Genomic DNA, 15214 nt, shown 5'->3' with positions numbered 1-15214 from the left:
GGGGCCTGATCCAAGAAGCAGGTTTACTTGATTTATCTGGAAATCCTTAGTAATTAATACCCAGAATCCCCTCAAAACTTGAAGATGTGACTTTAAAAACACCCTTTTCAGGTTTTACATCAAATAACACGCTAAAGCTGCTTTTTGCAAACAGGCTCTTCGTTATTTATTGAAAAAAAACAAAACACTGTCTGTTTATTCAGCATGGCAGAGTTTCCATCAAAACACTGTAGGACACAACAAAGGATTGGTTATGCAACTGCTGATGGATGAAACATACAAAGAGGAATAGCACCACCTAGTGTAGTGTCAACATGTCATCAGTCCATGGAGAATCCCAGCATCAAACTTAACTTTGATGCTTAAAAAAAAATCCATTAGTCCTAACAGAAACTAAAACTCGAACATGTTCCTTGAGAGAACAAAATGTAATGCAAAAGAGAGAATATTTAGTATTTTTTTATTACAGAAAACACTTATTTGATGTGATAACTAAGGCCAGTACAGTAGACTGGCCATACAAAAAGAAGAAGACATCACTCCTCAGACCACAACACCAGCTTTCATATTGGCTTCTCCACATTTATACACTGGTGTGCCTGTGCTGAACCATCTGGATTGACTTATTCCAGCAGAGTGTTCCTCATCCATGAAAACCTCACATTCCAGGCTTTTCCCATTCCTGAAAAAGTCTCTTTCACTTGCTCATCTTCAGCTGGACCTCACTGAGGATCTGCTCCTCCAGTTTGGACGTGTCGTACTCCTTCAGCATGTCGTACTCCCTCCACGGCTGCGCCCACTTCTGCGCGTGCTCCATCTGCTCCTCGCTCAGGGACAGGTCAAAGCGGATGCCCTTGATGTCGAAATTGGGTCGTTCCCAGCGTTTGGACCATGGCTTTGGCCGCATCCTTACCTTGATCTGGAAAAATGACAGTAAATCTCAATCATTGGAAAATATTTATCAGCTTTACTACAAAAAACACCTGAATTGATATGAATTATAATAGTAAAGGTTTCTAAAAATAGCTTTAACAATAATAAGTATGGATGAGTTTAAAGAAGACCCATTTAATCCAGCTCTTTGTGACATATTCAAATCCTGTTGAGGCTCTTACTTCGTTGACAGGCACCTCTCCAGTGGGGGAGATGGGCACGGGCTTAATGTTGGGGTCCACGGTGCTGTAATCAGGCAGAGCGTCTCTCAGATACAACAGGCTATCATCTAGCCTCTTCTCCAACTTCAGCACTTCGATGTTCTGGATGCGAGGGCTGTACAGGTCGTAGCAGATCTCCACACCTGAGACATACACGTGAAGAAACACTTGATTGAAATCATAGTTAAACCTGAAGGCCAACTGGTTCACTGTTTGTCTCATTTGATGAAAGTCGGTAAGGGGCAAAGTTATTAAGCATGATTTTTATGCACTTAAAAGACAGCACTTATTTTAAACAACAAGCCTCTGCTGCCCTATTAAAGAGAGATCGAACATGAAGAGAGGGAGGGTCTCAGGTTAAGAAGCAGCACACTTACAGAAAACATACAGAAGAAAACATAATATAATATTATCGAAAAGGGACGGCCGTAGTGAGTTACTTCATTGACAATACAATGAGAGAACAATTTGGTTCACTCTAAACTCAATATACCTTCATGCCAGGTGACAGTGACGCCACATTTTGTGTTAAAAAGAAGGGTCGCAACAACCCAAATGTGATCTTGGCATGTTTTGCTATTTTTACAGAAACAATTATGACAATTACAAAAAATTTCTTCTGACCTAATCAAATTGTCGACCAATTGTTTTAAGTCAGTAGACCCTTGTTCCTGAAAGCTTATGCAAAACATAAATAAACTTTACCTTGGTTATCAATGATGTTCCTCAGGATAAATGTAGCTCCCAGCCCCGTTCCCCCCCGCTTGATACAGATGCCAACAAAGCGGTTGACTTTCCCAGTTGCATTGGGGTCGGCCATGGTCACTGCCAGGATGCTCCCTTGAAACAATCAACAATGATTGACATTTAAAAATGAGAACTCAAACAATTGTTTTATACACAGTACTTCTCAAAACACCATAATATTTGATAATGTTTGCAATATCAAGACAAAAGGGGGGAAAAAACTATGAAATAATGTTGATTATTTAAATAAATGTTTCATCAAAATAGAGTATTATAATATATGGATTGAATATTTGTGATATCACTGAGTTCATGGTACAATTTCTATCCGATTCAGAGGTCTGCGATATATATGAGACAATATCATACGCCCATCTAATTGTATTTGAGTTCATTAGGATAATATCTGGCTTTAACCAGTTCCTTACCTGCGTAGAATTCAGGGAGGTTGACCACTTTCCTCCTGCGGATCATGTCTTTCCTCTCCATGGAAAACTTGATAGGATCTGTTCTCTGTCTAGGTGGGATGAACTCTGGGCTCAGGAACCTGGGAAGGAAGACACAACACTTACAAAAAAAAAACAACAACGCAGAACGCAGTATTTGGAGAAAGACTAAAATACATCCTACTTTCTCAGAGAGGCCACAGTCTGTGTTTTATCTACAATGACAGGTTTAGATGGAGGGGTGAACTTCGGTGGCTCCTCTTCGGGAGAAAGACGACACAGGGACGTGGATACGAATCCTGGAAAAAAAACAAGAAAATAAGACAACAAAGAGCCTGTCAGTTAAAATATGTGTCCTTATTATGTTAAATAATCGCAAGCTAACATTGTACCGCTAGCTACGTTAGCTCATAAGTCAGGCTGTACATAACAAGTACTGCACGTATTCAAAGTCCGACCGCAGATTTAGAGTAAAACAGAGACATGTACGAGTGTTGTGTTAACTTACGTTCATTTCGGAGCCGAAGGTTTCGTAATAAGCTCAATGAAAACATCACTTTGTTTAGTTTTATCCCACAGACAGCCATGTCTGACCTTCTGTTGTCACATGGAAACGTGTACGGAAGCCGTGTAGTGCAAATGTCATTGAAATGCGATTTATTCCAATCTGCAGTAAAGTATATTGTCCACAAGATGGCGCACCTGTTTCATCTGGTAAATATAAGAAACAGCAGGAAGAACCTAAAAGATCATACAAGAAAAAATAGATTAAATACAATTGTTAACGTATTGAGATGGCAGACTTTTATCCCTTATTAATAGATACTATGTGTTTACATTATTTGCTACATCAGCAACACAGGAAGAGTCAATTTCTTGTTTTTGTTGTTTGTATTTATGAATGATTCTTAAAGTAGATTTGTTAAGTACTTTTTTCTTATCATTAAAATAATAATAACCTCTATTCAAAAAAATAATACGGGTGTAAGAAGTATTAAGATCCTTTGCCTCAGTAAAAGTAACAATACATTGCCTACTGGATTCTTCATTTCAAGTTATATTATTTTAACAATTTAATACCAATTAATATACGTATACCATTAATTGGACATTGCTCTTGCAACATAATTTTGCACATTTTATTTCTTTCTGTTTCTTCTTGCACTATTTTTATTGTTGATTTGAATGTGTTTTATTGTTATGTATATGTATGTTGCATTTTTTGGAGGAGCCTGGGACTTTTCATTGCCATAACTACACTGTAGCTGCTGTGTGCATGTGACAATAAAGCTTTGGAATGTTGAATATTTGAAAACCAGTATTACACTTTTGCATATCAGAATCAGAAACAGGTTTATTGCCTTTGCCTGTGGTTATCACGCACACGAGGAATTTGCCTTGGTGTATTTATTGCATACATAAACGCAATCAAAGAAGATACATTGTAGAAAAAAGGACCGTAAAATAAAACGATAAAAAACTCTTTGAAGAAAACTAAACAACATTAAAATATAGCAATATTTGGAAAATCATATGCCTCACATATATATTTACCCGTATAAAATATATATGATAAAATGTAATAAATGAATAAATAATAATATGTGCAGTTACAATAAGCAATGACAATTTGGAAGGTTGTGCAGGACTTATATTATTCAAATTTAAAGTTCTCATTGGGGACACATGGCCCCTTCCATACTTGTGTGGCATGTGTCTGGTAGGGAACTCTAGGTCTTTGGGACCCTGCAGGGGAGCGGCGGTCCTCCAGGTGGGCTGCCTTCACACCACAACACGCAGTTAGAGAGCAGTGCACTGCTGCAGCCCAGAGGAGCCCCTACCCGCACCACAGTCTGTCAGAAGTGTGGTGGAGGAGGATGAGGGAGGACTAGAGGCATGGCACTGCGCACCTCCCGCAAGAGACGCGGATCCTGAACCCAAATGCAGCTGCTGGACTTTCTAATGCTTTGGATAAACTCACAAACTTCGAGGCTTCAAGGATGTTCTTCTCAGATGGGACTCTCTCAGCCGTCACTTATGCTCTCCTGTTGGGAATAACGTGTGTGAGCGTCCTCTGCGATCTCACCAAGGGCTCATCGGACTTCTCAGGTTGGGAATTCACATGTTGTTTTTGTAGACCAAAAGTAGTGTAAAACCACTGTTTGTAGCCTTGGACAGCAAAGATACAGCAGCATGTTCGAATGACCAGCACTTGTTTTTGTCTGCATTCAAGCCTCATCCCACATTACGTTAGAGAAGTGCACTTTTTTCACGCTGGGAAATTACTCCGATAAATCCAGATGTATGCTTTAAACCTCAAACTGTGAGCAGTGATTTTAGAGTGGTGTTGCAAGCACCCGTGCCTCTGGCGTGCTGCAGCATGCACTCAATTGTTTGTTTCAACAACGTGTAGCCTGGAAACACAACTTAAACATGCGGAAAGACCCATGTCTCTTATCTTTTGGGCACATCTGAGTCACATAAGGCACTTCAAACAATAGGTTCTCCTTTACTACGGCCACCTGTGTAGGGATTAAGGGTTGCTTTATCAGTACAGCATATATCAGCTACACATATATGCCATTGATGCAATTGAGATAAATCGGATCATGTGGTTAATATGTCACTAGATGGGAAACTATTGTCTAGACAAAGCAGCACTCAGAAAGAAAAGCACACTGTAGAGACGTTATATACACTCAGTATTAAAGGTAAACTCAATTCAAGTCCTATCACTGCCTGTAAACTGCCAATTACCTCAGGTTTATGTGCAATCCAGTGTGACGGAATCTGAAGGCTTTTATGTTTGCTGAGTGAAAGAAGCATATTACTAAAGTAATGAGTTATTCTGCATTGTATAAAGGCCATTGAGCTGTGCTGAGCCAAAGGCAAGCCTGCAGGTTCTGTTTACAGTGCCATAAAACAGGAAGGCAGCTTTGTGTCGGTGTTAATTGGCCTCTAATGGGTCTAATGGTTGGAAACGAGCAGGCTAACACTGTGGGGAAAAGGTGCTAAAGAGCAGATGTATGTACCATGCCCTGTGTGTATGATTGTGTGTGCATGTGTCCATGTTGCAGCCTAATGAGCTGTTAAGATCACTAGTGAAGGCTGTTAACAAGGTTGTGTTTCTGTAATTGCCATGTATGTGTCAGTGGTTGATGGTTTTTTCATAAATACTCAAGTACATTAAAGAATGGTAAACTATTGGCCTAGGTAAATCCAGATACTAAGGAGTAGGAGTTATTTGTTGAAATTGTAGCTTTGGTGCAGCATTTTTATGCTCTGGAAGTTAACCTCTGGATGTTTCAGTGGCTCATTGATAACATTGCTCCGTGGAGGGAAGGGGAGGATACCCTGCTGTCATGATGGGATCTTCCTTTGCTCTACACTTGAGATTAGTTTTCAAGGGATGCTAGTGTTAACTCCCCAGATGCACCTTAGGTCACCCATGAGGGACTCTGTGCAACATGCTTTTACAGATATGTTGACAAGAATTGAATGAACAGGAATGAGAAAGGGGACTCCGAATACCTCGGGGACAAAGAAATCCCTCAGTCCTCACATTCTTGACCAGCTGGAGTCTCCCTGGAGACTGAGAGGAGGGCTCTGATTGACATTTGCTGCCAGGGTGTGTGACAGAAGTGCTAGATCTAACATCTATCACTCAAGTCATATGGTTGGTCTGTGATGGTGGACAATCTGGTCACATGAGCAAGGTGCATTCATCCAGCGAAGACAACTGTTGCTTTTCTATATGTGTTTTTTTTTTTTAGCAACTTCATTTTATCACATGCTATTTATAGTTCATGCTTCTGTGTGTCTTCTGAGTTGATAGACTGAGTCATGGCAGTTATATATTTCATCATGGAAACAACCTACTGCATGATTAGATTGAGTTTCCCCCCCTGTTGTTATCATCTTCTGTTATACAGCCGCCTGACGGCTAATTAGAGGTGTGGAGTGAGCCGGGCAACACTTAAAAGCCCCCAGGCTAACTTCGGTAGTAGGAAGCTAGATTAATTATGTTTTGACAGTTACCAAAAGTTGCATTATGTTGATTTTATAAACCATAAATGTATGTAAGTTCAACACCTTTTTCTCTTCTGTGTGTATTTTCTCAGCTTTACTCATGTGACCACCTGGTTATGTAACTGTTCTCTATCAGACAGCTAACAGCTAACCATCCATTACCAGAACTGAACATCATGAATCTTTGCTTTGTTGTGCAAATACAGACCTCACTGCACCCCTGGTATATGGAATGTAACTCACATATTTAAAAAAAATACTATAAAGTGATGGATTTAGAATCTGATTTAAATTAAATCGAGATAGAAAATAATCAGAATACTAATCCACTTTTTAAAAACTGAAGTTGCAGCCTTTACTTTGAAGTGTAAAATGTGTTCTCAAGATCTTAAGGCAGGTGTGTCTTTGAGGTATTGTACTTTTTGTCTCGTACTGAAATGCCATGTAGAGAAGAAAACGGTTATATTTTTTGGCACCACAGTTGTAAAGGTAGGGGAAAGCGGTGAATAGGGAATTGTTTGTAAAAGAGGCTGAAACAACAACAGGAATCCAGCATTTGCTACAAGAGGGCCTTTTGCCTGTGAGTTACTTACAAAACACAGATGTATTGTGTGTTTCTTTTAACTGTAGAACATTTCAGAAGCAGTTGTTTCTGGACACTGCTAAAAGGTTACAGTGAAGCGACTTCTTTTCTCTTTCTCTGTCATAAAACCCCGTAGGCAAAAAGCTATTTAACCTCAGTCAATGGGATGTGAGGCTGTTGAAGGGCCAAAGGGTCAACTGAGGTCAACCCATAGTAACTGTGAGTGTGTGGTTAGGGGGAGTTATCATCCATCTTGTTCTTTGTTTCCCCCTGTCGAACCTCATCACACATGTTGACCACTGTCGGGAAAGGTAGAGAGAAAGTCAACACAGCGCTGTTTTCTCAGCTCATGAATTTCAATTCAGTTCAGAAGAGGATGAAGATGTTTGGTTAACTTCAAAGAAAGGTTGTGTTGGATCAGATTAATTTCCTCGGCATTGATGTTTCGCGTTCAGTCATTTGGATGAAAAAACATCCATTTTACTTCCCTGATGAAGTTATTACAAACTTAGTATTTCGGTTTTGAGACAGTTACTTGGATCAAACCTGAATTATGAATGAATCAGGATCTCATGGGAAAGTGTATGCAACCTTTGGAGTAATTTGGAGCAATCGTGTATCTGAATTAAAGCTTTTTGGTGGTTGGTTTTATGGCTTAGGGGTTAGATAGGTATGTACATTCAGTTACATGCGACGTAAGTCCAGTACTGAATGTAAATATTTCAGTTGTTGACTGAGCGGTTACCTGGATGAAAGTCCTGAATTTATTTGACCCATCCTTCAACCGCATCATCTTCCCTATGAGGAAATCTCAGTCTCACTCTAACTCTGAGTGGCTAATATTGCTGCAGCGTAAAATAATACGATTTTTGATGGGTATTTTTTTTTCATTCTTTACTTTTTGGTAGACGGAATTCATTTGTTAAATACTGACGATGAGTTACATTAATAATATAAGTAGTGCTTGATCTTCCGATGTAAAAAGGCTAGGAAGTTTGATCCTTCCTAGGTGACAGATCAGCTGATAGTTTCACTATGAGCAAGCTGTCTAAACTAACACACACACACACACACACACGCACACGCACAAATCCACCTATGCTATTACTTTATATCCAAGTCCTTGATTAGGCTACCCCTAACTGCCCACACATACACACAAACACACCCCTCCATCTACGGAGCGCTACTGGAGGCCCCTCAATCTTAATCCGCTCTGATTTTTGAGTGGTGGATAAGGGTAGCACACTGAACCCCATGCTCTCCTCTCTCAGACCCTTTCCCTTCCCCCTCCTCACACGCTCCTCAGCTCTCCTGCCTCCTTTTTTCCTCCACCACCACCACCTCCTCCCCGTCCTCGTAGCTGCCTCTACTCCTCCCTAGGGCTTGCCTGATCACTGTTTCTGTGTCTGTGTGCGCCAGGTGAGCTCTGTCTAAACAAATCCTGCCTCCCACTTGTTTTGTCTACTGCGGTGGAGGCAGGCGGCTAGGCGGACTGCGAGGGCCTGGCATAAAGCTGCTTTTCTCTGCAGCTGAATGGAGAGGGGGTGCTGCTATTCAAAGAGCCGTCTCTGTGAACAACTCTCCCTAAGGAGGGAAGTGTCAAGAAATTTTGATTCATTGGGTGATAGTATCAAAACACACAGAGTTGTTGGGTGTCAACTAGGGAGGCATTTCTTTCATGTATTGTTCTGCTTCATACTGAATATGTAAAATGTGTAACTTTCGAGTTTTGAAATACAAACGTTTTTTACATTTCTTAAATCAACCAAAATTCTTTATAGACACGTAACAGAAGGATTTGGTCGGGGTTTAAGAACATTTCACCAAATCTGGTTTTGAATCCGCTTATCAAAAATGAAATCCTTTCAAATCCCATATTAAATGAATTAGGTGTTGCCTACATAATATTGAAGTGACAAAAGTTATAGACAGTTCAGGTCTACAACTCACAATGTTGACATTAGAATGAGAGAGAGACGGCACAGTATAAGATTCAATAAGAGATGTTTTAGTGTGAGATAATTCTTTTAACTGGAGAGCTGGATCTAAAAGAGAGCAGCCTAAAGAAGGCTATTTAATACCAGAAGTAATTGATACAGAGGTTCACATTACTAGAAAATGGTTCAACCAGAATGCTAAGAATTTATCGCTGAGATTTGAAACATCATATCCAGCCATTTATCCGTGCGTGTTGTGTATCATTAATAGTTGAGCCATGCTCGTTATATATAACAGTGTAAATCTTATCTTAAGGGTTTGGTACCAACACAACTTCTCTTACATCCACAGTTTAATAAGTAAAGGGAAATCTGAGCTGCAGATAGCTTGGAGATGTAATGTGGATATCTTCTGGATGTGTGTTCCCCTGTATATAGCCATACTGTGTGTGTGTGTGTGTGTGTGTGTGTGTGTGTGTGTGTGTGTGTGTGTGTGTGTGTCTGTGTCTGTCTGTGTGTTTGTGTAATTTAAAGCAGAAGTCTGGCACAACATGATAGCGATGAAACACATGACCTACTGTGTAAGTTCCTCCCCTGTGGATACAATAAGCACATGAACAAACGCATACATAAGGCAACAATGTCAAGTTGGTGATGAGAGATGTGTGTTTACAACAGGAAACAACTCTTTCCTTCCGCGCCCCGGAAATTAAACAAGCCCACCGCCCACTGCAACAAACACAGATTCAATTATCTCCTCTGCTTTTTTACTATACGTTATGCTGAAGGAAAGTCCTGAATGAAAGGATCAAGCGTTGAATACCGAAGTGGTGACAAGATTAATGTGAACGTCAATGTGTTTGAATGAGACGTAAAGGCAAGCTTTGTCTCAGCTGAGTCAAGTCCCGGCATATAAGCCATATTAACCTATCAAAATATTGTTTATGTCTCCTGGCTAAGATATGTGTGCTGGAAGAGTGCACATCCTGACTGAGGTAACGCTCAATAAGTGATTTGGCTGCTGTTGGGGCAATATTGCACAAAATTAAACCCAGTCTGTCAGTTATGTCCTCGTTACACAGAAAGAATAGACACACACTTGCCAGGCATTCTGTTTTGTAATCAGTGAAACTGTTGTCGGCAGTTATCCTGATTCTTCCATTCATGCAGTCTAATAATTCAAATGTGGCCACTTTAGTTTTATCTTTGCCATGTGTGATCATGATCTGCTGATGACGCAGGAAAAAAGTTCCAGAACCAAAATGCAGCATTTTGGCGTTCTTTTTCCGCCATAACCGTAAGGCAACTCCAAGCTGGTATTGAAAAAAACGGCGACATTGGCTTTGGGGTCTATGTGGTGGGAGTGTTGGATATCATGACATCCGTAAGTGTTACATAGTGATGTCATTATGTTACAGAAGTAAACAAAGGATCCAAGGGAGGTGTTTCTGGCTTGGGATTTTAGCCTTTACAGACCCACTTTCATGCACGAAGACCTAAATAACACACTACAGGAAAGGGAAACTCCTAAATAGGGCCTCTTTAACATATAAAAAGTCCTGTTACCCACTTTAGAAACAACATTATATTGGCAACGTTCTCCACCGCACAGAATGTCCCCTTATTTGCGACACTTTCCCATGCTTACACAACTTGAAACAACGTTTGATTTTTTTCAAAAGGTCTGTTTTTAGTGACCTGAACGCCTGTATGTAGACAAAAGGCGAAAACGCACTGTTTAAAAAATACCTGTGCACATGTGGTCGAGACTGGAATCCAATAAACCAAACTACAGGTGTGAAGCAACTTGAGCATCTCAGCAATATACTGTAATTGGGTGTTATCAGTTTGTTGACTGAGGGCTTACACTGGCTGTAAAAAATAACTATAATCTTGAGTGAGAGTAGGTGTCACTTTTTAAAACAGTGTCTGATTTTTTGTGCGAAACTCCCAAAGTAATCTAAGATTGCACAGAAAATGACCTACGTCGGCTGTGGAGGAGTTTCTAACTACATCAAGACTTATAATCAGTAGAAAACCGTCAGCCCATAATATGATAATCAGTATTTAGAATAGATTTCTGTCAATCCACCCAGATGTATAGTAATAACTGTTATTGGGGAGAGAAGAGGGGTTCTAATTCCTGGTGCATTTAACTGCAAAGATCTATATGTAGACATTGCAAGTGTGTGTTTGCACTTGCCCTGTTGCGCGGGGGTGGTGTAAGAAGCCCCAAAGAAAACACGGTAAACGTGATGAAGAGATTCCTCAGTGACACCCCTGCACACAGCTGCAGTATAGCGAGATATCCTCACATCTTTGCCATCTCTGTTTAGCCAACATTTGGTGTAGTTAATTAAAATCACATTTTGGCGACAGACCTGTATTTTCCACAGAGAGTTGTGTTCACTCTGTGAGCAGAAAGCTTGCGGGCAATTGGATAAGCAGTCATAGCTGCTGCTGCCAGCTCCAAAGTGTTGCAGCAACCAGTTAAAGGATGAAGTTGAGCTATAGATAAACAGAAACAAGTGTTGCGAAAGAGACTGGTGGGTGTTTGCCATAGCAATTATCTCCTCATGTCCACCCCACCTATGTGCTGGCTGTTGAATTATGCTCTCAACAAGCCCCTCGACACACACCCAGAAACCCAGCGAACACACCTTTTCTGCCACCGCATCTCAGAGAATGTCAACCATGCTTTGATGCCCCTCCTCCTCGTCCTCCTCCTCCGCCCGTCCGTCTTTCTCTCAGTTTCCTTGGAGCTGATTTATGTTCGGTTTAGGAGTCAGCATGTCCGCCTTGATCTGCCATTCTTTTAATCTTTTTTTTTCATCCATTCTTCAATCCTTTCTTCCCTCTTCAACTCCTGCTTTCTTTAGTATAGGAGAGGAAAACATTTCTTTGAACATCATTAGTGTTTATGGTTTGATTAAATCTGAGAGGCCAAGAAAGAGAAAGAGAGGGAGATACAGAGCGAGATGGAGAGGTAGAGAGGTGGGGCACAGAAGGGCCAGTCTGAACAAGGAGGCATTGTGTAGCCCCCCAACTGTGTTGGACTGACAGTCTGCATTACAGCATGCTACAGCAGCCTGCTCCCCAAAGCACTGCTAATCTGTTGCTTACAGGCCCCTCTGGCTGGCTCAGGTAATGGGGGAGGGAACCAGAGAGAGGGGGAGAGAGTTTTCCCTTGTTTCTCCCATGTTTCATCCAAAATAATTTCTTCCAGGCAGAAGTGAACCATATTTCCATTGGCAGCATGAAAGTAACATTCTTGTTAGGGATTATTAAAATACCTACATTTGAGGCTAAATTAACAATAAGTATTTGACTCAGGTGGCATATTGACGCACTTCCAATATCTCTGTCCTGTTTTTGTATAGTAAACCTGTTTTAAAACCCTTAGCTGTTGGCTGATAAGTTAGTAAAAGATTGGTCAACACGTAATTGGTTGTTGTAAATCATTTTTCTCTACATCAGTGCCTAAAACTAAATGCTAAAATCAGCATCAGCATGTTAACATGGTGAGATTGACATTAGCATGACGATGCTAGCATGCTATCATTTGATTATTATCACAAAACAAAAGCACCTCTGAAGCTGATAGGAACGTGGTATGTCCCGCAGATATATGGTCGTAAACCAAAATATTGGATGGTTTGGATTTCCAAATGTAATCGCAATCAATCCAATAGTCTTTGAAAGTCCTTTTGAATAGTTTGGGTTGACAGGATAGAGGAGCAATAGCCTCACACACCAGGCTCTGTGAGCGTAATTGTTCATGTTTTTTAAAATGTCAGAAAAACAAAATGAACAACAGATAATGATTATAATCTTTAATATGAGCACAGAAGAGGGTTTATTCTTAATGTTTAATATTGTACAAATTGAGGATGTACATTTAACAGGCAAAGAGTTTTACCCAAGGAGACCCCAGTTACTCGGTAGCTACAAAAACAAACTCTCTGTGAAAGTCGGGGTGAATAGAGAAAGGTAAGCTCTCCCATTTAGTCTGGTCACTGCTGCAGACCTGTCCTGGTTTGTTGTAAATGGAAAGGGATCTCCCTGCTAAGTCCCATTGGACATGCTGCAGACGGCTTTTCACTCCCTCAGCTCCTCAAGACTTGTTCTATTGCTTGTTTTCACAGCACAGCCCCCCGATAAGCTTGTTAATTCCCCAAAAAGCTCAGCCTCTCAGTGCCCACCCACTTCCACCTTCATTTGTGTTGAAAGAAATACCTCTCTTTTCTTCAGATTGCATGCTTGAACCTCGATTAAGGTATGCTCTCTTGCTGTTATCGCATTAAAACTCATTACTTTTGATTTGTATTTGGGAGGCTATACTGGATCTTAATGATGCCAGACAGCCTGGGCAGCCAGGGTGTAATAAAAGAAATAGAGTTGCAAATGGTGTGTGTCCAGGGTGTGGGAATAAAAGCAATGGGAATTGTATGCATAAATAAAATGTGTTGAGTTTCTGGAGAACTTAAGCTAGGATAAAAGATAGAAAGAGTACAATTGATTAGGAAAATATCTTGTTCTCTGATAGAAGTCAAAGTTAAAATACCTATGCAAATAAAAACCAGAGAAAAGCCTACATAAACTACCAGGAAGTATTGCAGTGAGCAGAAGGTGGAAATTACTGTTAAGATCACGCTTTATAATTTGGCAGTGTAGTTGACTCACTTTAGGATTATGGCTACATTTTGGCTGAATTTTGAACCTGTTCCAAATATTTTCTTACCAATTGCAACAACCTGAATTTCCTCCTGTTTTAATCTCATGATCAAACTACCTCAGGAGCCATATTTTTGGATATTTAACATTTACAAGATTTGTTCATTTAGGTTTTTAATAAGAGTGGATTGTTTTTGAAGCAGAATCCGATTCAGGTTCTTTAAAAGCTCCTTTTCCTCCAAAGATTTGGTCAACTCTTTATCGCGTGTTGCACAACCTCAGCGGGGAGAACAAGAGAAAGGAGATCTTTCCTTTATGACCTTTCTGTCACAACCTCACTACCCTAAGCCTGAGGCTACCACTGCCCCACCCAACAATCACTTAAATCCAAACCACTGTGGAGAGGACGACTGAAGAAAGCTACATCTGTCGCTCTCACACACTGATGCATCTGTCTGGTGTCTGACGGACCCTCGGTCAATGACGGGGCGTTCAAGCTGCCACCCACCTCTCCTAGGTCATAAAAGTGACCATTAAAATGATGGATTCCTCTTCCTTTGGCTCTTTCTCTCCGACTCTCTGTGTCTTCCTTTCTGTCACACACTCTCTCTGTGTGTCTCTGTGGGCGTCTGGACACGCATCCAAATATCAGGGAGGGTGTTCTCTGAACCTCTGCGCCCCTCTCTCTTTCACCCCTCACCCCCACATCCCATCTTATTAATGATAAGAAACACACATGCTCAGAAACACAGAGTAAAAGCGTCCTCTAGCCTAGTGCCCTTTGACCCCCAGGGGTCATTAGGAGAGGCACGTGCTAACAGAGGTCATGGGAAGGTTGGGTGGGACCACTGTTTGGTTTTTGGGGACTCCCTGGGGTAGATTTAGCAACCACTTTCCAACCAAGAAGCCATCCCTGCAGCAGATGTTTCATACCCAGTACCCCCCTCAGGATGAGCTTAGACCACAGACCCCCAGGTGGAAGTCCTCCCTTGGTCTGAAGGAGTTGGCTGACGTCGATATGCCCAAACATCAAGCGTAGCTTTGTTGCTAACATGCCTTTATTAGCCTAAGCTTCACCTCTGGGTTTTTTTTAAGCCACACCGTTCATTGTGGATCCCTTCAAGCATGAGGAGCACATAGTCTTTCTGTTCTCCTCCAGAGCATGAATTCCTCGTCCCACCTGATATGTATCTGACTTAGCATATGACTTCCCTCCAGTTCTCTCTATTTAATCCCCATCTCTTGTGTTTTGGTCCCGGCAGATAATACTCCACCTTGTTGATGCAGCAACTAAAGCTATCATTTTGTGTAATATACATTTCAAATGCATACCCAGTTGTTTTAACACGATTTTGCTACCTTAAATCATATCAACTAGAGTAATAATCATGTCATAATGCTACTTTGATCAGTATAGTTATCCATCAGTTGTCTTTGAAACTTTTATGTCATTCCTATGTTAACACGATAGTGCGGCCCGGTGTTCTTTTGAAATCATTGCTATTTTGGAATATTCTGCACCACACCATTTAGATTTAAGGCCAATGCTGCAAAACCTGACAACTCTCATGCGACAAACATTTAATGCTTTGAACAAAAGTTTGTGTTTAAACCTGTCATTGAAGTTGGCCTTTTTATAAG

At 40.8% G+C, this 15214-nt stretch overlaps 2 protein-coding genes across 2 annotated transcripts in view; one reads left to right on the top strand and one right to left on the bottom strand.

Moving 5' to 3' along the window:
* Positions 1-443: 443 nt before the first annotated feature.
* On the bottom strand, positions 444-3008 carry mrpl19 (mitochondrial ribosomal protein L19). The gene is made up of 6 exons (XM_063902218.1): positions 2856-3008; positions 2532-2646; positions 2330-2448; positions 1860-1994; positions 1116-1297; positions 444-919 (listed from the first exon to the last, which is right to left on the bottom strand). The coding sequence occupies exons 1-6, from the start codon at positions 2932-2934 to the stop codon at positions 698-700; spliced, it is 852 nt and encodes a 283-aa protein (XP_063758288.1). The 5' UTR covers positions 2935-3008; the 3' UTR covers positions 444-697.
* Positions 3009-4078: 1070 nt separating this feature from the next.
* LOC134876941 (protein eva-1 homolog A) overlaps positions 4079-15214 on the top strand; it is a 66140-nt gene continuing 55004 nt past the window's right edge. Inside the window, exon 1 of the mRNA XM_063902216.1 lies at positions 4079-4456. Coding sequence (XP_063758286.1) covers positions 4348-4456 — 109 coding nt within the window. The 5' untranslated portion in view covers positions 4079-4347. The remainder of the gene's footprint in view (positions 4457-15214) is intronic.

This window comes from Eleginops maclovinus, chromosome 15 (assembly GCF_036324505.1).
Source record: "Eleginops maclovinus isolate JMC-PN-2008 ecotype Puerto Natales chromosome 15, JC_Emac_rtc_rv5, whole genome shotgun sequence".
In the NCBI taxonomy this organism is placed as follows: Eukaryota; Metazoa; Chordata; class Actinopteri; order Perciformes; family Eleginopidae; genus Eleginops; species Eleginops maclovinus.
Note: the sequence above shows the minus strand (reverse complement) of the source record. Positions and strands in the feature narration are given on the sequence as shown.

Coding starts and splice junctions, on each gene's coding strand:
- mrpl19 (XM_063902218.1), bottom strand. CDS start 2,934: ATGGCTGTCTGTGGGATAAAACTAAACAAAGTGATGTTTTCATTGAGC. Junction 2,647..2,855: donor CCTTCGGCTCCGAAATGAAC/GTAAGTTAACAC, acceptor TTTTTTTTCCAG/GATTCGTATCCACGTCCCTG. Junction 1,298..1,859: donor GAACATCATTGATAACCAAG/GTAAAGTTTATT, acceptor TGTATGTCTCAG/GTGTGGAGATCTGCTACGAC.